The sequence below is a fragment of the Homalodisca vitripennis genome, chromosome 2 (assembly GCF_021130785.1).
Source record: "Homalodisca vitripennis isolate AUS2020 chromosome 2, UT_GWSS_2.1, whole genome shotgun sequence".
Classification (NCBI taxonomy): Eukaryota; Metazoa; Arthropoda; class Insecta; order Hemiptera; family Cicadellidae; genus Homalodisca; species Homalodisca vitripennis.
The window spans coordinates 2,431,786-2,455,127 of record NC_060208.1 but is presented as its reverse complement, the minus strand read 5'-3'; the positions used below and the strand labels follow the sequence as shown (position 1 = coordinate 2,455,127).

The 23,342-nt window shown below is 33.9% G+C and overlaps 1 protein-coding gene across 13 annotated transcripts in view; it reads left to right on the top strand.

Annotated features, from left to right (window-relative positions):
- Window positions 1-23,342, top strand: part of LOC124356039 (neurexin-4) — a 142,692-nt gene that overhangs the window by 94,598 nt on the left and 24,752 nt on the right. For 12 of the 13 annotated variants that reach the window (XR_006921777.1, XR_006921774.1, XR_006921776.1 and 9 more), the window contains 6 exons: window positions 218-374; window positions 1,205-1,383; window positions 1,469-1,571; window positions 12,381-12,574; window positions 20,384-20,513; window positions 21,964-22,031. Coding sequence is in view for 9 of the 13 variants with exons in the window: in XM_046807184.1 (XP_046663140.1) it covers window positions 218-374; window positions 1,205-1,383; window positions 1,469-1,571; window positions 12,381-12,574; window positions 20,384-20,513; window positions 21,964-22,031 (831 nt within the window). In the remaining 4 variants the exon portion in view is untranslated. Of the gene's footprint in view, window positions 1-217; window positions 375-1,204; window positions 1,384-1,468; window positions 1,572-12,380; window positions 12,575-17,866; window positions 17,952-20,383; window positions 20,514-21,963; window positions 22,032-23,342 lie in introns of those variants that run through there. The other variant, XM_046807190.1, reaches the window with a different exon arrangement.

The following is a 23,342-nucleotide window of genomic DNA, read 5'->3' as shown; positions in this document are numbered from 1 at the left end:
GGTGGCCATAGTTAACTATATTTAATAATGTGTTGTTACTAGGATGGCCCCAATACTTCCTGATGGACTGTAACTCAGGGGAGAAGTCATTCTGACATACAACAGAATTACCTCTTCTTAAGTTAGGGATAAACTCCAAATTTTGTTTATAAAGTTTTGAATTTACAAATGTTTACCTAGACAAACACAATGAGCGACACATTCTGTATTTGTGCAGGTGGACCGAGAAACAGTTCCTCTGGTGGCCATCCCAGTCCTGAGTCTAACAGAGGTTCCTGAGGGTCATCTCGGAGCCAATGAGGTTCAGATCGGAGGCCTGAACACCAGTGACCCCCGTTTCGCTGCCTACAAGAGCTACAGTGGCTGTCTGTCAAGTAAGTAACTGTCGTAGAATCCCTGGACATTAAAATAAGTCTAAAGCGATTAAAAGAAATGGAAATAAAGCATAGGTTTCCACTTACTTGTTTTTACCTGAAATCAGAATATTCCGTTTTAAAAGTTTGCACGATATCAACGATAAATGTAGTTTTGATTGTAATATTATTTATTCTCTCTATGGTTGTGGACAGGCTAGACCTATTGATTGATAACTTTGTATTTATCCTAGTAACAAAACATAGGGCTCATCCAGTAAAAAAAATCTCTGACTATGATTCCAACAATTTAGTATATTTCATGAATGGCTCATTAAACAAATAAACCCAAGAGCTTTAAATTGCCATTGTTGTTTTTATAATAAAATAAGTGATAGACTGAAAGTGTTCTAGTTTTACAGACCATGAGATGTAAAAAATATTTGAGTACTATTCAACAAGTGTGAAAGTATTCAATTATAGCAATTACTATAAACTGATGGTTATTTAATTCTCTGTCATTATAAATTCGTACTAAACCACAAGGTAAAAGATTCAAGTGTTGGTAAGAAAGAGAAATAAGCTAAACATTATCTAAAAAAAGATTTCAGAATAACTATGAATGGCAGTGCTTATGGACTCATGTAGTCACTGTCTACATAGTGTGTGTGTGTGTTAGCATATTTTGGGTCAGTTTGTTAAAAGAAGACTGAGATAGAGTGCTTTAAGGTTGTTAATGTGATGTTTAATTCGAGTTCTGTGCTTAACAAAATAGATCTATTTAATAATTCTTGTTAACTAATTCTTTAAAGTCAGTTAATTTTTGTTCTGACATAATTACAATGTTCCAGATGTATTCTTGGAGGTTAACAAGTACAGTATGAAACCCCTGGACGAGTACATGCTGTTTACTAAAACAGGTAGCGAGGAGGTGAACGTAATGAATTCACACGGCATCAGAAGTGCTCAGTGTGCTTTCTTCGATGTCACCCACAAACCGAGGCCTGGCCCTTCGCTCAACATCAGTCTGGTAGGTCTATTGCAGACAGAGCACCACTCTATTCTCACTCTCCCTTCAAAAATACGTGTCTTACGATTTTCTTTGTTTGATTAAGGGCAAAGATGCTATATTGACTTGGGTGGTGGACCCTCCAAAGAGGACCGACTACAAGTCTACGTACTCGGATATTTCCACAGAGGAAAACGAAACAGGCAAAAGTATGTAGCGTAATCATTTTCTTTAACTCCTTGAAGTGGCAGTTAAAAATTCCTTAAATAGCAGGCCAATATTTAGTATTGTATACGTTATCTATCTTTTAACCACTATCTTGTTTTCTGCGAGATAATGTATTGGTCCATGCATCCCTTCTCCTATACCAACCAATCCTTGATCGACTTCCAGATGTGGTATCTAGCCTCTCCTCATGTTTCCAGCCACTCATCTGTCATATTTTGTGATCTTGTATGTTTCCTGACATGGTGTTGTGTTTCATATATACATTTATGGTTTAGATGAACAACTCCTTTAACATCTTAGACTTTGGTGTGTTTATCGCCTTGTGATTTAATTGTTTACTCTCTGGCATGCTTAACCGTATGTCACCTGAAGGAGAGAACAGATATCAAATCTGCACATGCTAATTTTAAGTGTCAATAAAATGTTTTGTAATATAAGTTTTAAAACAAAATTAGAATAAATTTATTATCTTAATATAACTTAATAGAAATTACAGACTATTTAATTCGTGTAGGATTACCAAGTGAGCACAATATAAAGTGTTATCCCTTGATGGATGGCCAAAATTGGCACATTTAAAAAAATTCAAGTCAAAACATAATTTCTTTTATAAAATAACGATTTTTTTTACACATTTTGATGTAAACCTTAGTGTATGATAGTAAATTTGTACCAACAGATTTATGACATAACAATACATGCTGATATACATAATAACTGCAGTGTTGCAAATGCATGAAACAAATTTTCCTTAAACGCATAGTTCATTTTGAGTTTTGAGAATTTTTATTTTATTTTCATAAATTGTACCTCTGATCAGTACATTTTAAAGCAATTTTACATCAATAATAATTTGGTATGGGTTTACCCTGATTTTGTGGATATATCTGCAAACTGTTCATGAAAGTCAAACCTGTGCTAATTAACAATAGTATGTTATCATATAGTCATTTTTTAATTTACAAATTTTACATATTGCACAAACAAATCTCAGGTATTTGCGCAGACCTCTTGTTCAGCTTCACTATCAGAGCATAAGCAATATACCTATTTAAAAGTATACAATCTGAATCGTGTCCACAATTAAATATTTGTATTTCAGCCGTTTCCTCAAAACTTCGTGGTGAAAGTTGTTTACTTTAGTGAATGTTTTCGTGAAATTTCGAAGAAACTCTCTCTGACTTGACAGAGAAAAATCGCGGCTTCATTGTCGTGGGGGACTTCAATATTGATGTTTTAGATGTTGATAGCCCCATGACGAGGAGATTCGCCGATATACTGAGGTCGTTTGGCCTAAAGTGGTCAGTCACCTCTCCAACAAGAGTGACGGCCGATTCGGCGACTGCGATCGACAATGTCGTCACAAACATGACAGACATTGATGTATTGGTGGTTGACACAGCCATTTCAGACCACTATGGCCAACAGGTCATCGTCAATGGTCATGAAGCTACAAGGGGTCCAGTCGAAAAGAAAACAACTAGAGACATAAGGCCCGCAAACATAGCATTACTCAACTTTCTTTTGAAAAAAGAGAGTTGGAGCTTTCTAAATTTTGAAGACTCCCTTGAGCTGCAATTCCAAACATTTGAAAACACCTTCAATTTCAATTTAGACGTGAGCTGTCCCCTAAGGAATACCCAACAAAAACGCAAAAAAAGGAAGTGCACATGGATTACCAAAGGTATCCTGGTTTCTAGAGAAAGACTCCTCTTTTTCTCAGAAACTAACAAGCACACAACCAACGAGGAATTCAAAACATTTTTTCAAAATTACAAACGGATTTATAAAAAAGTCATCAAGGCTGCAAAAGCTTACGATGTAAACAAAGCATTGCTCACGTCAAAAAACGTTTCAAAAACTGCATGGGCCATCATTAACAATAAAAAACCACTGACTGACAAACCAATTGAACTGCACATAAAAAATAAACTCATCAACGACCCTTCAAGGATAGCTGATGAGTTTAACAAATTCTTTTCCTCGGTTGGAGCTGACCAAGGACTTCGTCCACCACATAGTCAGCCTGCTCCCCCCTTAGTACCGAGTCCGGTGGCTTCAATGGCACTGGTCCCGGTATCAGAGGAGGAGATTGCCAGAGTGATAAGAGATTTTCCAACAAAACGGTCAAATGACTCGAATCACGTGTCAACGTGGCTCCTACAACAGTGTTCTAAGCATTTATTGGGGCCACTTGAACATCTCATTAACCTCTCTTTTCATGCTGGAACCTTTCCCTCCTCTCTCAAAAAGGCCAAAGTCAGGCCAATTTTCAAGAATTTCCTTTCTCTATTCAAAATTACCGCCCAATCTCAATGCTGCCGGTTTTCAGCAAAATCTTTGAGAAGCTTTTTCTTTCCCAATGTCTAAATTTTCTGGATAAGCACCACCTGCTATCTGCAAACCAATTCGGATTCCGAAGCGGTAAATCGACAGTAGACGCAGTCGCCCGTTTAGTCGATGCAGTGGTAGAGGGAATTGAAGGTCGAGGGAATACTTTGAGTATATTCCTTGACTTATCAAAAGCTTTTGACTGTGTCGACCACCAAATCCTCACTCACAAACTGGAGTATTACGGGATACGAGGAAGGTCACTCAAGTGGCTTGAATCGTATCTTAGTAATCGAACACAATTCGTAGGCATTTCAGGCGTTAGATCGGAGGAGCTGGGGCTGAACTATGGAGTTCCTCAAGGCTCAATACTCAGCCCTTTTCTCTTTTTGATCTACGCCAATGATGTTGGCTCATCTGTGCAACAAGGGCGGCTCGTCCAATACGCAGATGACACGACTCTCTATCTCAACTCAGAACCACAAGAGGCGCTCGAAAAAATGTCTTTCAATGAGCTAAACAATTTAGTTCAACACTTCAACGAGCTCAATCTGAAAACAAACCCATCGAAATCATCTTTCATCAAATTCAGTTTGCGACAAACAGATTCAGATTATAGTCCAACAGTCATGTTGGATGAAACTGAAATCACTGAAGTCTACGCTATGATGAAGTAGTCTGTGAAGCAAGATGGTGGATTAAGCCTTTTAAAATATCTTTCATCCTTAAATTCTAAAGTTTTTTATGGTATAGTAGTGTTATGTGACACCGAGAGACTCAACAATATTTGGATAAGTGTTAATTGATCTATCAAATATAAAATTTCAAATTTTTATTTTATTATTGCTCTAGTTCAGAGTTTTAAAAGTACTTACATTTTGTAGGCCAAAACCACATGGTTAATGAGTGCAGTAACACTATTGTAATCTGGACACTATTAACAAGGCTTTAATATTATTTGTATGTTTTTTGAAATATTATCATAATACAAGTGAACACATACAAACTGAACACAAGTTTTATTTAATTTAATTTTGCTTAGATATTATTGTGACAGGAAGTGACAAAGTACAGCACATAGTAGATCATTTGACCACAGAAACTAAAGGCCTAATCTGACAGGTTAATCAGTACACTTTCCTGCTCTGTGTACTGAGTGGTCTGAACCTGAACTTTAAACAGCTGATACTGATCAATCGCCTGTCAACAGACTGAACTACTGATTGTCAACAACTTACTATACTGCAGACAGCCTTCAATCTGTCAATTCACTAAGCTGTTTTAATATAAATATTGTTTAAAGAATTGTTTTCTTTCTATTTAAGAAAAAAAAAATTGAGGCAGCACAAGTATTAATAATAATAATGAACCTACCTGTACATGTGCATTTGTTTAATTACCATCATTACTGATACACAGCATTATATAAATTATTAGTATTGTTTTTATTCTCTGTTGGCTTAGTTTGAATTTAATTTGATTTATAAATATAAGAATGACTAATTCCCCTGATAAAATGCCAAAAGGCTGGGTAAGAAAGGAAATAATAAGGAAGGGTGGGATGAGTAAAGGTAGGGTGGATGTGTACATTATATCACCTAAAGGAACAATATTCCGCTCAAAAAGAGAGCTATCTCAATTTATAAAAAATAATAACTTAAATTTAAAAATTGATCACTTTAATTTTTCAAAAAATAAAGTTAACGAACCTGGGAAAGTTCAATTAAATGAATCTGTTGACACTAGCCTAATGGACAGCTCCATAGCAAGTTCTAGTCCTAGTATTAATATAAGTATTAGCAGTCAACCTGAAAATACTCAGAATGAGACTATGTGCAACTCGGCTATCACCCAAACAGAAATTGACTCACCATCATTGCATGCTGTTAATGAGATCCTGGGGAAAAATGGCTCTCAGACAACATCTTGTATAAATATTTAAATTTATTCAACACTTTGTTTTTTTCACTGGGTGATTCTTGTCTTATAATTGATCCTGTTATTGGGCAGGCCGTTAAAGTTCTTGAAGATTATAATCATTTTTTAGAACATCTTAATGTAAAGGATAAGACTGTCCTTATTGTGCCAATAAATGACTCAGAAATTTTGGATGGTATTGGCGGCTCCCACTGGAGTATTCTGCTGTATCATAAGACTACCAATGAGTACCATTACTATGACTCAATGTCCAATCATAACCTAGTTCATGCACAAACTGTTATGGTGAAACTGACAAGACATATGAATATGGAGTCAACAGATCCTAAGCTGTTATTAATAAATGGGCCACAGCAGATAAATAATTATGACTGTTCCATTTATTCCATATTCTTTGTTGAAAAGGTGGTATTGGACATCTTGAATGGAAAACCATTTGAAGTTACGTATATGGAAACAGATCAGCTAAAGGAATTTGATTTAGTAACGAAACGCTCACTAATGGCATATATTGTAACTAATATTAATAATGCTGTGTTCTCAAGGAGTGATTTTACATCTTTGGTAATGGAAAGCTTGATGCAGCTGAGGCCCATTAATACAATGGAAAAAGAAAAAGAACTATCCTCAAAAGTCGACTCAATGACTGGGAAAATCCATTCCTTAGAAAACAATGTCCAGCTTTTGAATGACGCAATCCTTAATTTAAATAACGAACTTGAAAAAAAAGACAATAATTGGCGAATTTGAAACAAGTGAACAAGTAGGAAGTGGTGATGGCTTTATCCTCAACCCCTCAAATAAGAACCACATAAAAAAGGTCAACTCAAGAGTTTCAATGCACCTGAAAGTCAACTACCCTCAATCTTATCTAAAAATTATTATGAAGTTCTAGGGACTCTGCAAAACGAAGAAAGCAATTTTACGGAAAAGAGAGGAGCAAACCAAGATAGTAATGTAACAATTGATAAAAATAGATGGACTTCTAGTAATACAAAGAAAAATATTGGTAAAAATGAATTTCTGTCCAGGTGTCAAATAAGAAGTGGCAAAGATCTAAATTTTAATAAATTAGCTATTGTGGATGTGAAACTGAAAGAGAAGCTAGATAAAATAAAGCCAGTTAAATTAGAGTTCTATGCCGATAGCCAAGGTAGAGGTATTCCAGAAATTATTGATAAATGTAGCAACAAAAAAATCAGCATTAACGGTTTAGTGACTCCTGGTGCTGATATAACAAAAGTTTATGGCCAAATAAAAGAATCTCTTGATCGCCCCCTCATGTTATTAGCTGGGACAAATGATATGCTCAAGAAAACACCTCAGGTAATCTATGAAAAAATGGAAAGCAAACTAAAAAATTTCAGCAAGACAAGATCAGTTTGTATTACCACAATTCCTCCTTGTTTTGACCTACAGCATGACAGCCCAATACATGACGAGATAGCAATGGCGAACAACTACATACGAGAAATTGTTTCCCGACTAGATAATGTCTATATTATTGATTTTGATTCTTTCAATAGACTGCATTTCACACGCCATGGCTTGCACCTGAACTATAGGGGAAAAAAGAAACTGAGTTTTATGATTATAGATTTTCTAAATAAAATTGATACTGCTAATATCAGGTTAACACCAATCACTAGTTTCCCTCTCTCTCCAATATCAGCAAGGTCCTCAATTATACCAACAATGGAAAATAAAGAACCAATTACAGTAATAGAGGCGAACATCATGGATGTCTTTGAAAAACATCAAGGAGACGAACATGTCGCTTTCTCACATTGCATATCAGCAGACCTAAATAATGAAAGAAGTATGAGTGCTGGAATTGCAACGATTTTTAAAGAAAAGTTTGGCAAACCCTCTATGAAAGATTGCATTACAAGTCATTTGGCGTACCAGAAAACTGCAGAAGGTGCTGAAATATTTAGTCTAATTACAAAAGATAAATACTACCAAAAACCCAAAATTAGCAATTATAACCTAGCTTTTGAAGATTTAACTCGAGAATTTAAAAAAAGGGGTCTAAAACAACTTATTTGTTCACCAATGGGTTGTACAAGAGATGGTATTGAACCTGAACACTTTGTTGCTGAACTGATTAAGTTTATTAAAGTCAGTAAAGCTTCTGTTTACATTGTCACATGTAATGAGTACGCAAAAAGGAAGCTTCGAAACGGACTATCCTATTCCGCCTTTGTGGAGAAGCTAAGATACACCATCTCTTCTCACCGTGAACTGTGGGAGAAAGCTGATATGTCCCCAGCTGCAATACCGATATCTTCTGATGGTCTCGCTTCAACCATACTAACACATCCAGCAACTCCCAGTGAGATGACAGCACTTTTGAGTTCTGCTGATGAGATGTCATCATCTGTGACCTCAGACGGGGAGACAATGGAGCCTGCTACCTTAGATGATAATACAGATGCTCATTTCACTCCGACAGTATCTAGTTGTAACATTTGTAATAAATGTGCTGGTGATGATATGGTCAGTTGTGTGTCATGTGCTACAGGTTCACTAAATAGTACGCCTATAAATATAGATTTTTTAGGAGTAAGACCCATAGAAATAAATTATGCTTAGGTTTAAGACGTAACCAAAACACAAGTAAACAAAAAAAAAATACTAATCTGAATACTGTCTCTAACTGTAACGGGTCAAATTCCAGTGTTTTGTTTTTAAATATTCAAGGTCTAAAAAATAAAATTTCAATTTTGGATAGCTTTTTAACTGATAAAAATATTTTCGTGGTAGGTTTGTGTGAACACTGGCTCAAAGAGGAGGAAATTAAACTAGCTGCACCTGATGGTTATACCTGTGTCAGCGCTTTCTGTCGGTCAAACCACATTCGTGGGGGTTCATTGATTTTTACCCGCAATGATGTCCAAAGCAGGACATGTGATGTAAATCAATTTGTTTCAGAAGTAAACTTTGAGGCAGCTGCAATTTTTATTGATAGTTTAAAACTTATAATAGTGTCACTTTATTACTCACCATCCGGAAACCCACATATCTTCCTTGAAAATTTTGACAAGTTGCTCTCTTTCTTAGCTAGCTGCCCAAATTACACCTCTATCATAGGGGGGGACTTTAATTTTAATTTTGATGTCACCAAAACTAATAACATGTCAAAACAGTTTTGTAATGTCATGCGCCAGCATGATTTTTATTACATAAACAATAAAGCAACCAGAGGTGCTAATTGTCTGGACAATGTTCTAGTAAAATTACCAAAGAGAATTTAAAATAGATTGTGACATTTTTAACTTTCCTTTCTCTGACCACAATGGTCTCATAATACATGCACCTTCTGGTTCAGTAAAGAGGAAAAAACAATTAGCGGAAAATAGTCCAGATTCTGTCAGTTATTACAAATTATTTGTTTCTAATAATGCCTGGGCACACTTGACAGACAAACTAAACACGTATCAGTGGGATGGCATATTGAGTATGAATAAACCAACTGCTCTCAGTGCTTTTCAAATTTTTTTTAAACTGCTAATAGACAATATCAACTATTTTGCCAAACTAAAAAAAGTAAACCAGAATAATTTATCAGTATTAAAACATAATTGGTATACTAATGATCTAGCTGACATAAAAAAAGATTATTATTTTTGAATGGTATAGTAAAAAATTCTAAATCGGCCTCAGAACCTGAAATAAAAGCTTTTTTAGACCTGAAGAAACATTATAAACGATCAGTAAAAAATGCAAAATTAACTCATAATACAAAATTAATAAATAATAGCAGCAACAAATGTAAAACTGCCTGGAAAATAATAAAAGATAATGGAAAAATGAGTTTTGTAAATAATTCTAACATTGGAATTTCACCTGATTCATTCAATAATTCCTACATCAATTCTGTAAATGAAATAAAAAATAAAATGGGCTGCCCTAGATATGGTTCAGAGGAGCTTATTAAAAATTTGCCAGTGAATTCTCAAAATTTTGCATGGCAACCAATTACTCCTAATGAAGTAATTACATTAGCCAGCAGTCTTAAAAACTCAAATAGTTGTGACATTTATCTAATGTCCAATAACCTTTTAAAAAATATAATAAAATCCATTGCAAGTCCTTTGTCTTACTGTTTTAACTTATGTCTTGTGGAGGGAATTTTTCCTGACGAGTTGAAGTTAAGTCGGATATGTCCGGTTTTTAAGAAGGGGCCCAAGGACAAGCCGCAGAGTTATCGCCCAATTTCGATTATTCCCGTTTTATCCAAAATATTTGAAATGTTGGTTTATGACCAGATAAATGCGTATTTTGAAGAAAACAATTTTTTAAGTAATTCTCAATTTGGATTTAGAAAGGGAAAATCTACTATTGACGTTGTAGATATGTTGGTGCAAGATGTGCTATCAGCCTTTGAGAACAAGGCTTTTGCTTAGGCCACCCTTTGTGACCTGAGCAAGGCTTTTGAATGTGTAAATCATTCAGAACTGTTAATGAAATTGAACTACTATGGTGTTTCAGGGTCACAATTAAGTTTTTTAAAATCATACCTTAGCAATCGAAAACAAAAGGTTTGTATAGATGGAGAATGGTCCAAGGAGTTAGTGGTCTCATACGGTGTACCTCAGGGCTCTGTACTGGGGCCGCTCCTTTTTTTAATTAGTATTAACGATCTTCCAAATTCGGTTAAAGGTAAAACCTATATGTATGCTGACGACACTACATTTTTTAATTCTAATAAAAACCTTGAAGAACTTAGATCTCTTTGTCTAAATACTTTAAAAGAGGCTTCTGAATGGTTCATGTCGAATGGATTCCATTTAAACGAAGAAAAAACACAAAAAAATCTCATTTTCTTTGAGAAAATGTAATGAAAACTTTCTAAAAGATAACCCTTCTACTAACGTAAAGTTTCTAGGAATTTTTGTTGACAAGACTCTTACTTGGGGACCACATATTGATTATTTAAGTATTAAATTATCTCGAGTAATATTTTTATTAAAACGGTTAACTTATTGCATTCATCAAAATTACATTAGATCAGCGTACTTTGCAAATTTTCAATCAGTATTCAGATACGGAATAATTCTGTTTGGAAACTGCAGTAGGATAGAGGAAATTCTCGTGCTACAGAAAAAAGCTGTCAGAACCATTTCTGATGCAGGGCCCTTAGAACATTGTAAACCCATATTTGTAAGCTTAAATATTCCTACAGTGATCAATGTGTATATCTTTGACTCGATCCTGTATGTTTTTAAAAACTCTGATATGCTTAAACCAAGCAGTCATAAGTATGACACAAGATCTAAAAACCAGTCAAACATTAATTCTTGTAGATTGACTAAAACATTGAATAGCCACATTGTCATCTCACTAAAAATATATAATAAATTACAAAACTTAATCATTAAATATCCTGAGAAAACCTTCTGTAAAAAGTTGTATAAATGGCTGATAAATAATCCCTTTTATTCCATTGACGAATTTTTTAATTTGAATATCATAGACTTTTGAATTAATATTATTCAAGTTTTGAATTGTTATGTATAGTGATAATTTTAATTAGACTTAGTTGTACTTGACATGCTTGTATGTATACATGTGAATTATGACTTTGTCAATGCTTCACTGCTTAACGGCAAATAAATTATTATTATTATTATTATTATGAAATTCCTAGGAATACACCTAGATCGAGGTTTGACTTGGGATTCTCATGTAGATCATGTTTGTTCAAAGCTATCCTCAGGCATTTATGTCTTGCGGAAACTGTCCGAATACTGCCCAACCCAGGTACTGATAACGGCATATTACGGACTAATCTACCCGCACCTCTCCTACGGAGTGGCTTTGTGGGGAGGTTGCACAAACGCAAACTTTTCCAGAATTTTCATCCTTCAAAAAAAAGCAGTCCGAACAATTGCAAAACTGAAACGGAGAGAGTCGTGCAGACCAGCTTTCAAAAACCTGAAACTGTTGACATTTCCTTGCCTCTACATATTGGAAACCTGCATTTTTTTCAAGTCCAAATGCGAGACCATAAGAGGTAGTGACATACACCCTTATGCAACGAGAGGCAGGGACGACTACCGATCTGTGAGACATAGAACGGTAGCTCATGAACGACTGCCTTCTCAGGCAGGAGTTCGATTGGTCAACAAATTGCCAAGCTCGATTAAAAGTGCCCCAATGCTGAAGGCATTTAAGACTCGTCTAAAAACAACACTGACCACTTACGCATTTTACAGTACGGACGAGTTCATGGCACACAACTGGGAGACATAACAATTGGCTTACTGACTGGGGAAAGGGTGGAACAATTCGAATGACTGGGAGAGAGTGAATGTCAAAACTGTATGTTAGAAAGGGATTTTGATGCAAGTATGAGTGAAAAATTTTAGCTTAATTCAGTTATCTGACGATTGCATAACATGTAATATGTTCACGCAATAAAACATTATTATTATTATTATTATTATTATGTAGTATTAACCAATCAATGACTTTGTGCATACGCACCTCAATATTCTATTCGCATTCTGTTCCAGTTCTCTTCATCATTGCAACTTCCTTATTCTGTATAATAATCCTGGGCACTCTGTACCATGTGTGGAGTAACCACCTCCAGTGGAAGAAGCGAAGAGAGCGACGTGCGGCTCAGGCCATCAAGTGGCACAATGGCCAGCAGATACCGCCTGGTTTCACGGATCCGGTTCAGGTCAAAGTGGTCAGGTCTCGCAGTGTGAGTAGTTCTTTCACAACCGGTTTCCGCATGTTACAAATTTATCATCGTACATATGGAGTTTTAAAAGCACTTCTTTTTGTCAGAATTGAGTGTTGTCGTATAGAACACTGTATACATTTCAGTGTTTGTGTGTCCATGTTTATCTCTTGTACCATGTACATAGCTTGCTAGGTTTGGACAGTCATAGGCACTGCATGGTAGTTTGACTTGTGAGTTATTTATATGACAGGAGATTTAAAATTAATATTCAAAAGTTGTATGTGCAATTAATTGAAAATTGCAATGATCGATGAAGTAAGGGCAAATTTGGCACAATTAGTAATTATTAGAAAGATTGGTACATTGTCTTATGTAAATAATGTAATTAAGCACCTTTCATTATTGAATATTTGTAGTGTAGTAAGATTTATAGATTCATTGTTTAAGATAACACTTAATTTTATTATATAGGGTTTCTGAAAAATAATGCCAGGATTTTGAACGGCCATTACATGGAAACTATTAAAGATAACTAAGTGATTTGAACATTAAATTGAAGAGATAAGGAGAAATTATATTTCCATACCTTAATACATTTTGATGAGAGCTCCATTTGTTGCTTTGAAAATAACAAAGTGGTATTCAGTTACTCACCAAGTGTTATGTAGCATCTCTTGTGGTATAGTTGTGATCGTTTCCGAAATTCGCCCACGCAGATGTGGTAAATCAAGAGTATTTATAGCATAAACATTGTTCTTTATGTAATTCCACGAAAATAAGTTCAAAGGGGTTAAATTCGAACTTCTGGAAGACCATGAAATCCTCTGAAAAGATAAACATGTCAAACTGTATGGATCTTCCAGAGGCTGCAGTGATACATTTTTTGAGAACTTGAATCACTCTTTTTTTCAACCAAAATCCAAGCATTTCATTATAATTGGCAATTTCAATGTCAATGTCTTAGACCACACCAACCCTATGGCCCATTGGCTTCGAGACATGTAAAATTGCTTCAGATTGGAGTGGGCAGTGAATTTGCCCACTAGAGTGACCGCTACATTGAGCACGGCCGTTGACAATGTCATCACAATGCCAACTGCTGTGTTCTTTGTATTGGACACCGCCATCTCTGACCATTTTGCACAGGAAGTTACCATGACCGGAACCCGAGCACCAAACGGTCTCTACATTTCAGAAATGTTGATCGTCTCCGTCAGTCTCTTTCAAAGGAATCCTGGACTTTCTTAAAAATTTTAAATCCCCAAATGAGGCATTCAGTTATTGCATAACCACACATCTTGACGCCACTTGCCCATTAAAAATGTTCAAGGAAAAAGTAAAATTTCAAAAATAATCAATTGGTTACCCAGGGCATTCTCAAATCAAGAGAAAAATTTAAATTTTACTTTTCTATGCTTAGGGAATCTCAAGATGAGTGGTTTAAAACTTTTTTCAAAAGCTATAAGAGAATGTACAGGAAAATGATAAAAGCAGCTGAAGTCTATGACACTGTAAGTAAGCTGCAGAAAGCAGACTACATAAAATCCAAGGTAGCATGGGACGTTATTAACCCGAATTTAAAACCAGGTTTTTCCAAATTTTTAAAACTAATAAAAATTAAAATTGGGGATGAACTTTTACAAATCCCTGAAGAAGTGGCGAGGGAGTTTGGTAGTTTTTTCAACCGTGGTGCCGAACCTGCCTTTGAGCGGTAGTCGGTCTAGTTTGGAACCTATAAGGGGACCGGTATCGTCCATGGTGCTTTCTCCTGCTAGCAAGAATGAGGTGGCAGGGATGATACAGGGGTTCAACACAAAAAATTAACGTGACATCAATGGCATGTCAGTTTGGCTACTTAAACGTTGCCTAAGGCTCATATTGAAACCACCGACAGACTGGTTAACACATCCTTTAAATAGGAGTGTTTGCAGCTTAGCTAAAAACAGCCAAAGTGATTCTAATTTTCTAGAAAGATGATCCTTGTCTCGCAAGCAATTATCATCCTATTTCAATTCTGCTAGTTTTGAGCAAAGTCTTTGAAAAGTTTTTTGAAAGACTCATGGATTTTCTCAATAGGTTTGACATTTTTTCTTCAAGTCAATTTGGATTTTGAAAAAAAAACATGTCAACTATTGATGCCATTACAAGCCTTGTGGATCCAGTTGTGGATGGTTTGGAGGGTCGAGAGCACACAGTTGGTGTATTTCTCGATCTTTTGAAGGCCTTTAAATGTGTTCAAATACCACTACGATGTGAAAACTGGAATCATATGGGGTGAACTGAAGTGGATGAAATCGTACCTCAGTGACAGATGTCAGTTTGTAGGAATTTCCAATTTCAGTCACAGAGAGTTCCTTTGAACCAGGGGGTCCCCCAGGGATCTATCCTTGGACCTGTAATGTTCTTGGTTTATGTGAACAATCTTGAAATATCAATTCAGAGTGGAAAGATAGTCCAGTATGCGGATGACACGAGTCTTTGCATCAAAGCATAATGAAACACCGCTCTGGAAATAGAAACTTTTGTTGAACTGAATTCTTGTATTTAGTATTTCTCTGACTTCAATTATTAAACAAACTTTAGCAGTTTATGCAAGCTTTTTAGCTTCATTTATTAATGTTTGCAAATGCAATATAAAATAATTGTGTGAAAGCAATAAAAATATGACTATTGATTACTAACAATAGATTTCAATTCTGCGTACCACAGAACACACTGTGCCCAACATTGTACTCACCACTGACATCAGATGTGTAAGTCACAATAGCAGATTGCCACCTTGCAGCTGTTCTATGCATGCCAACGCAAATTTTTCCTGCCACGGAAAACAAAACTTTGTTATTTCAACTTCGATTTGACGTTTAAATCGTGTAATTATCTAGAATTGTGTTTAAGTAATGGCCATTGAAAATCTCAGTACTATTTTTCAGAGACCCTGTACTTTTAAATCGTTATGTAACATTCAACATTTATGAATAAGCTGCTAATCAGAATATAATACAGTTGAAGTTAATAGATAAGTTTATAAAAATTTAAAGTGTCAAAACAATTTCTAGATTTTTCTTGATTTAATGTTTAGGATAAAGTAAAATAAATCATTTTTAAACTAGTCATGAAAGTTAACTGCTTATTTGTTTGCCAATTAAGACTATTCATTGTCAAATATTTTTCATATTGTAGCAAAGAATGCCTTTATTATGTTTGACCTACTAAAACTCAAAATTGGTTTTAGAGGCTTAAAAAAACTAAAGTAGGTTCGTGTTATACCTGAATAGTTGAATTTGTACAGACTTTTACTACTAGGCTAAATATGGTTTCATTTGTATAAATGAAAGTTTAGAACTGTTTCATTGTTCACAAAACTTAAATCTATGTACAATTGAGAAATGTAGTCATAATTTTTTAAACCACAAATAGACGACAATGCAAGAGCTATAAGTGTGTGTGCAGGAACTATATGAGAAAACTCTGTTCTTTGTTCTTTTAGATTTTTACAATTTGTTTATGAATAATTATCCTAAAGTAGTTATCATTAATTAGAGAGCATTTGTTGTAAATATGCATAGTGTATTGGGAATGGGATTTGTAAAGACTACAATCTGAAGGCTTTGTTTATAAATTACTAAACAATTTACCAATATTTATTATATAAATTTCTGCTTGTTAATAAGTACTAAAAGCTGTTGTAAATAATAAATTAAGAAAACCCTTTAGGACTAGCGAAACAAATGTTTTAGGACAGTGCGACAAGTGTTTTAGAACAGTGAGACAAATATTTTAGGGGACCAGTGAGGCAAATTTTTTAGGACCAGTGAGACAAATGTTTTAGAACAGTGAGACAAATATTTTAGGGGACCAGTGAGGCAAATTTTTTAGGACCAGTGAGACAAATATTTTAGAACAGTGAGACAAATATTTTAGCACCAGTGAGGCAAATGTTTTAGGACCAGTGAGACAAATGTTTTAGGATCAGTGAGACTAATGTTTTAGAACAGTGAGACAAATATTTTAGGGGACCAGTGAGGCAAATTTTTCAGGACCAGTGAGACAAATGTTATAGAACAGTGAGACAAATATTTTAGGGGACAGCAAGACTAATTTTTTTAGGACCAGTGAGACAACAAATGTTTTTAGGATCAGTGAGACTAATGTTTGAGGACCAGTGAGACAAATGTTTTAGGATCAGTGAGACAAATATTTTGAGCACCAGTGAGGCAAATGTTTTAGAACCAGTGATACAAATATTTTAGCACCAGTGAGGCAAATGTTTTAGGATCAGTGAGACTAATGTTTTAGGACCAGTGAGACAAATGTTTTAGAACTGTGAGACAAATATTTTAGGACCAGTAAGACTAATGTTTAGACTCTCTTCAAACAATGTCTACAAAGAATGTGACAATTATTAGGTAGAACAGAAAATGAGTAGACAGTCACATCAGAAGAGGAAGAGAGAAATGAGAATCAATATTATAGATAGTTTTTTTTTTATTATAGCACTAGTAATTAATGGAGAAATTGTTAACAATTTATTTCAGACTTTTTAAGTCTTTTCAAAGGTTGTTTGCAACAATAAGCTGAACATATTCAAAATTTGTAAATTTTTCAATCCAGAATCTAACAAAATATTACAAACGCTTCACCTAGGTTCAAATTAAATGTAATAGTGCTATTTCTCAACATATGTACCATTATGACCAATTTGAAATTATTCTCGACCAACAAAATTATTAAGTAAAAGAGGGGTAAAAGAGGGTCTTGGTTGCAAATGTCCATCATCCTCATGTAGTGTTAATCTGCGCATGCTGATCTGACAATCTGCGCATGTCCACACAGTAAGTATGAACTAAACAATATGTTCCGTCAGTATCTGTACAGTTTAGCCCCTCTGTCTGCGCATGGCAACCTGTAAATCTACGCATGTGAGTCTGCGCATGTCCACACAGTAAGTATGAACCAAACAATACGTTCTGTCAGTATCTGTACGGTTTAGCCCCTCTGTCTGCGCATGGCAACCTGTAAATCTACGCATGTGAGTCTGCGCATGTCCACACAGTAAGTATGAACCAAACAATACGTTCTGTCAGTATCTGTACAGTTTAGCCCCTCTGTCTGCGTATGGCAACCTGTAAATCTACGCATGTGAGTCTGCGCATGTCCACACAGTAAGTATGAACCAAACAATACGTTCTGTCAGTATCTGTACGGTTTGGCCCCTCTGTCTGCGCATGGCAACCTGTAAATCTGCGCATGTAAGTCAGCGCATGTCTTCGCAGTAAGTACAGACCAGAGATACACAGATGTTCTGTCCAGGTCTCGGAAACACCTGTTTATTGGGTCAACGGAAACCCTTACAGACGGGAGCGGCCCGCTTTATAAGATCCGCAGATCCAAGAGTGTAAGTGCTTCAACTTGCATTTTTCTCCTTTATGTGTTCTTTATCACGCTGCTTTTAAAAACCAATGATTCTCAGCCTAGGTTAAGTACCAGTGTTATAGCAGGTAATGTACGGAAGTACCAGCATTTTATTACTTTAACTTACTTACAGAAATTTTAAATGAGACTAAAAAAAGTATTTTTCTTAATTAAATGGACATTTTGAACAAATTTATTTATCAAAAAAGATTAAATAAAGTTTTAATATACAAAAGAACATTTTAAACTAGTTTTACAGTTTTGTGTGCTTGTATTACTTATACAAGATTATCGTCAGACAAAGGTAAGTTTTTATATTGTTTAAAAAATGCTTTGCTCACAGCTAAGCCTATAATCGTTTTCATTCAAAAATGCTAAATGACACAATGCTTACCACAGCGCAACAAGGCTTAGCTTGTTAACTGATTGAAACCAATTAACTTTGAATTGAGTAATGATTCACAATCAACTAAAGGTTTCCTGTGGTTTAGTTAGTTAGTTTATAAGTATCAATAGAAATACTAAACAACTTCTTTAGTGTTTAACTTTTTATTTTTATACTAACAATTCAATTAGTTCAGAACTGAGAACTGTGAACCGAGTACTCGAGAGAAAAAAAGATAAATGGAAATCCTAACTAAACAACCCTAATCTCGTTTCATTTTACCACAGCTAGGTTATGTTATAGAGACATGTACATCCCCAGATTGGAGTCATAGAGTCTTTTTAATATATAACATTTTAAACAAACAAACTAATCAATTCAGAAATTCTTAGGAATCAATGGCTTTAATGTTGAAGGATGTTATTAATGTAAACACGAGAGAATAGCTTTCCTTGCCCACTTTTACTGGTAAAGCTGGCACAAATTTAGACTCTCATTCTTCCAAGATGACAGGACTGAGACATAGAGCCTGCTATCTCTTCTCAAGGATTCTTGACAGGAGGTGGCCCCTACCATCGACCTTTACTATCATAACAATCCTATCACTCCAGGATCAAGAGTAAAGGTCCTTTAGAATAAATGGGATTTTATCATCTTCGTATTGTAATTGAACAAACATATGTTACTAAAAGAATAAATATGTTTGGATTGTATAAAAAAGGAAAAACATTTAAATTAGTAGACGGGTTATAATGCCCATGTAGGAAACTAATTTCAGACTAAAAATTAATATTGTTACCCACAAATGCATTTTTTTTTTTTAATAAAGTGAGTTTTAATGTTAAAGGTTTTGTTGTAATCATCAGTCTTTCTTTATTGCCAATTAATCATTACAATATTTCTTATTTCATTGTAGTCCACAAAATGTTACTGAATTGAAGCAGAACAGATGTAGGCCTACATTAGTTTTGTACAAAAGATATAACATACAGTATATGTTTGGTAAAAAATTAAATGTGTTGTTTATTTTGTATTTACATTGTATTAACATATCACATTGTAACAAAGTAACATTGTTTAAATCTCCAATTTTTTTAATGCTCTAAGATGTTTTAGTTAACAAGAATTGTCACAGTTTCCACAATTCACAAGAAATGGTGCATTAGACAATATTACCATAAATGTTTTTTTTAATAATTAAATTTATATTACTTTCTTTTTAGTTTGTGTCCAATACTTAATAATCAGAATTTTTTTAATTGACTACTTTAATGCATTGCAAAAATATATCATAATTTTATTTTTTTTACTATTAATTTTTGTAGTAAATCTTGGATATTTTGTATATCTTAAAAGTAAATATAGTACTTTTTTATATTTCATATAGTTTTTTTTTTCAATTATGTTGGTTTTTATATTGAACGTACAGGTAATTCGGAAGGCTTCATCTAATTTACTACGGAGTTTATAGATCCAATAAGTGATTAGTGATAAGTGATTTTATTGTTTTAACTATTCATTGTTAGTTTATTGGACATTACTATAATGAATAAATAAATATTTAATAATCAAAGATTAATTGTTCAATTTAGTTCAAGCTGTTGAATATAATAAATACGAAATATATACAATATTATTTTATTTTCAAATACAGAATATGTTGTAAAGGTTCAAATTTGTAAAAACTATGAAATTAAGAATGCTAAAAATAAAAACTAATAAATTTTTGTAAAAGATATGTGTGTATATCATTTTAAAAATCACTCTTATATAGTATAGGCCTACTTTAGTAACATTAAATATAAATAAATTAGTATATTATAAATTATAGAAATATATAATTTTGTGAACAATTCTAAAACCTTTAAGAAAGTTTCACCAAACGATTGAAAAAGTGACATTTTACTGTGGCAATAGAAAGAGGCCTAACTCGTCAGGTTGGTTCCAATTTTATAAACGTTTAACAATAATTGGTTGAAACAACGGTTGTTTAATTCTATTGATGAAATCCACCTGCCTCAATGGTGCAGGTTCCACAACCAGTAGAAGAGAGCAAAGTGTTGATTGGCAACGGAACAGAGCTGAGGCCAGTCATCAAGCCAGTGGGAGTTCGGCAACGCTTGCGAGACAGCGAGCGCCATCTGGCAACCCCCATCAGAGGTAACATCTTCTACTAGGGTTTCTGTAATAATAGCAGGTAGAATATTATTTGTTTGCATGACAGATCAATCACTATTTTTAGTACTTTAAAACCAGTATAAGAAAGTCTAATTCCTGATGATTATATTATAGCTATTTCCTTAAATTGTTGTTTTTTAAGATGGAAATAACTCGCATTACTGATCAGATTACTCTAACATTCTTTACTTTGCTCAGAAAGCATTTCAATGACAACAGCATGGTGCACGAGTAGTTCTGGCATTTCCTACTAGATGTCAGTACTTCTTTGTACCTTGCCGAGTACACTGTAATCGTACAGTGAAGACCGCTACCGTGTGTTATTTTTGCATGTTACTCACCATGGAATATTTTATGATTTTATTTCTAGATTTTATTGCACCATGGAAATATCCAACACACAAATAGACAATTAGCTTCGTTGATGTGATGATGACACTAACATGGATTGTAACAGTGACTCAGTAAAAAATATGTGAAAAATAACATCAACTTGAAAAAAAACCAATAAAAATAACTTTATTTGTATAAAAAAATACTCTACTGTACTCTACAAACCTGTCCCTGTATAAAAGCAGTAAACATATCCAGCAACATATTTTAGGTACAAAAAACTGTAAGAGGGTTAATTGATAAAATTGCATAATACATCATTTATTTAAGTATTAAAATACAATAATATTTTCATACTATGATCTTGTAGTAAGGATAATTTATCTCTTTTGTGTATGTTTTACTTATTTATAATGTTCATGCAATAGCTAACATCATTTATGAATTTCACAAATGAACTGATGGCCAACTTCGTAAACATGTTTTGGTATTAGCTATTAGCGGGTATGACATAGCAAATAGTACTTCTGTAATTTTGACATGGTATGGACTGGATATTGTTAAAACTGGATATGGAAGTAATTATTGTGATATGAAGAACCGAAAGCAAATGCACTACTGATGTTGTGGTTCACCTTTTGAAGGCACTGTGCAATTATGAAAACATTAAATACTCCTCTTTTATTGTGTTTTAATTTTATTTAAAATTAAACTAATGCAAAGAAATTGTTAATTTTTGTGTATACCTATGTACAATAATGTACAATTCTAAGTGTGTTTAATATGTAATTTAGTTTTTTTATAAAATTAAACATTCAGTAAATAGAACAAGTAAAAAATAACAATCCCTCTATTGTAGCACATTTCAAAGTTGACATTACATCATGTTAACAGAGTGGGTGAGATCTTTTTAAGGGAAAACAAAGCTCCTACATTCCTTTTAGGAGTACTATCTTAATATATAGGCCAATGTACAGTAATGTGCAGACAATCAATTATAACCATTGATTACAAATCTTGTTTAGTGTAATAAGTTTTGGTAACATTGTAACTTAATACTTACAGATTGGTATTACCACGGTTTTTGTTTGTTTTTCAGAAGAGAAATCAGCTGGTGAAGAGAGCGAAGATGAAAACCACAAGTTAATAAATCCACCCCCACCAAAAGTATTAACGTATTTAGTATTAGTATTATAATTATTGGAATCCAAAATTACCATGAAGTAGGAATTAGAATTCATGCCTGTGCGCTCTCTCAAAACTTTATCTCTTTGCATGCAGCTAGCATCTTTATTACTTTGTATTAAGTTTATTGCAGGCCACACCCAATTAAGTATAGCAGATACTAATTAAAAGCGCATCTTACAGATAGTCAAAAGTCAAAAAATCTTTATTCATTTTAGTTACAATGATGTAACATTTGAATAGTGTCAGTTTAAACTAGCTAAAAACTAATATAAAATAAGCCTATAATAAAACTAAAATAAAACTACCTGATTTGCAAATCAAAATATTCATCTAATGAATATAAAGCCTTGTCTATCAAGTATGCCTTAAGCTTTCTTTTAAATATTTTAAGTTCTGTTTCTTGTTTGATAGCAAGTGGAATGGATTTAAGAAATTTGGATCCAATGTATGTTGGTTTTTTTGTGTAAAAATTTAGCCTATGGTGAGGTATTAAAATATCATTTTTATTACGTGTATTGTACAAATGAATTACGTTGGTCATACCAGTATTTAGTTTTTAATTTTAGAGCACATAATTGTATCCATTATGTATTGACCGTAGACAGTTAAAATTTTGAATTCCTTAAAATATTCTTTCACAGAATCATTTATTTTTAGTCCTAACATAATTCTCAGAGATTTTTTCTGTATCCGGAGAATTTCATCAAGATTTGATTTTTTTGTAGCACCATACAAACAGAGGCCATATGCAATATAAGAGTGTATATAAGAGAAATAGATTGTCCTCATTGTATCAGTGCTACAGATAAAAGACATCTTCGTCAAAGCATAAATTCCCGAGTTTAATTTTGTAATCAACAATTGTACGTGTTGATCCCAATTAAGATTTTCATCAATAGTCAGACCTAAGAATTTGGTACTCTGATTCTTTGTTACTAGTTGGTTATTTACTATGATCATTGGCTCAATTATTTCCTTTTTTTGTTGGGTTTTAAAAGATATATAATTTGTTTTATTTATATTTAATTTTAAATTGTTTTCATTTAAAAAGGAATTAATGTTATTCAATTCCAAATATGAAAGCCTCTCTATCTCATCTACTGAATTAGATGATAATTTGAGGTTTGCATCATCTGCATATAAACACAGGTTTTCTTGGGGAATGTGTTTTAAGCTAAGGTGCATATCTTTCAAGTAACACAAGAATAGCAATGGTCCTAAAATTGAACCTTGCGGAACTCCAAAAACTATTTTTTTAAGTTTGGAGGATACTCTTGAGATTTTATTTGG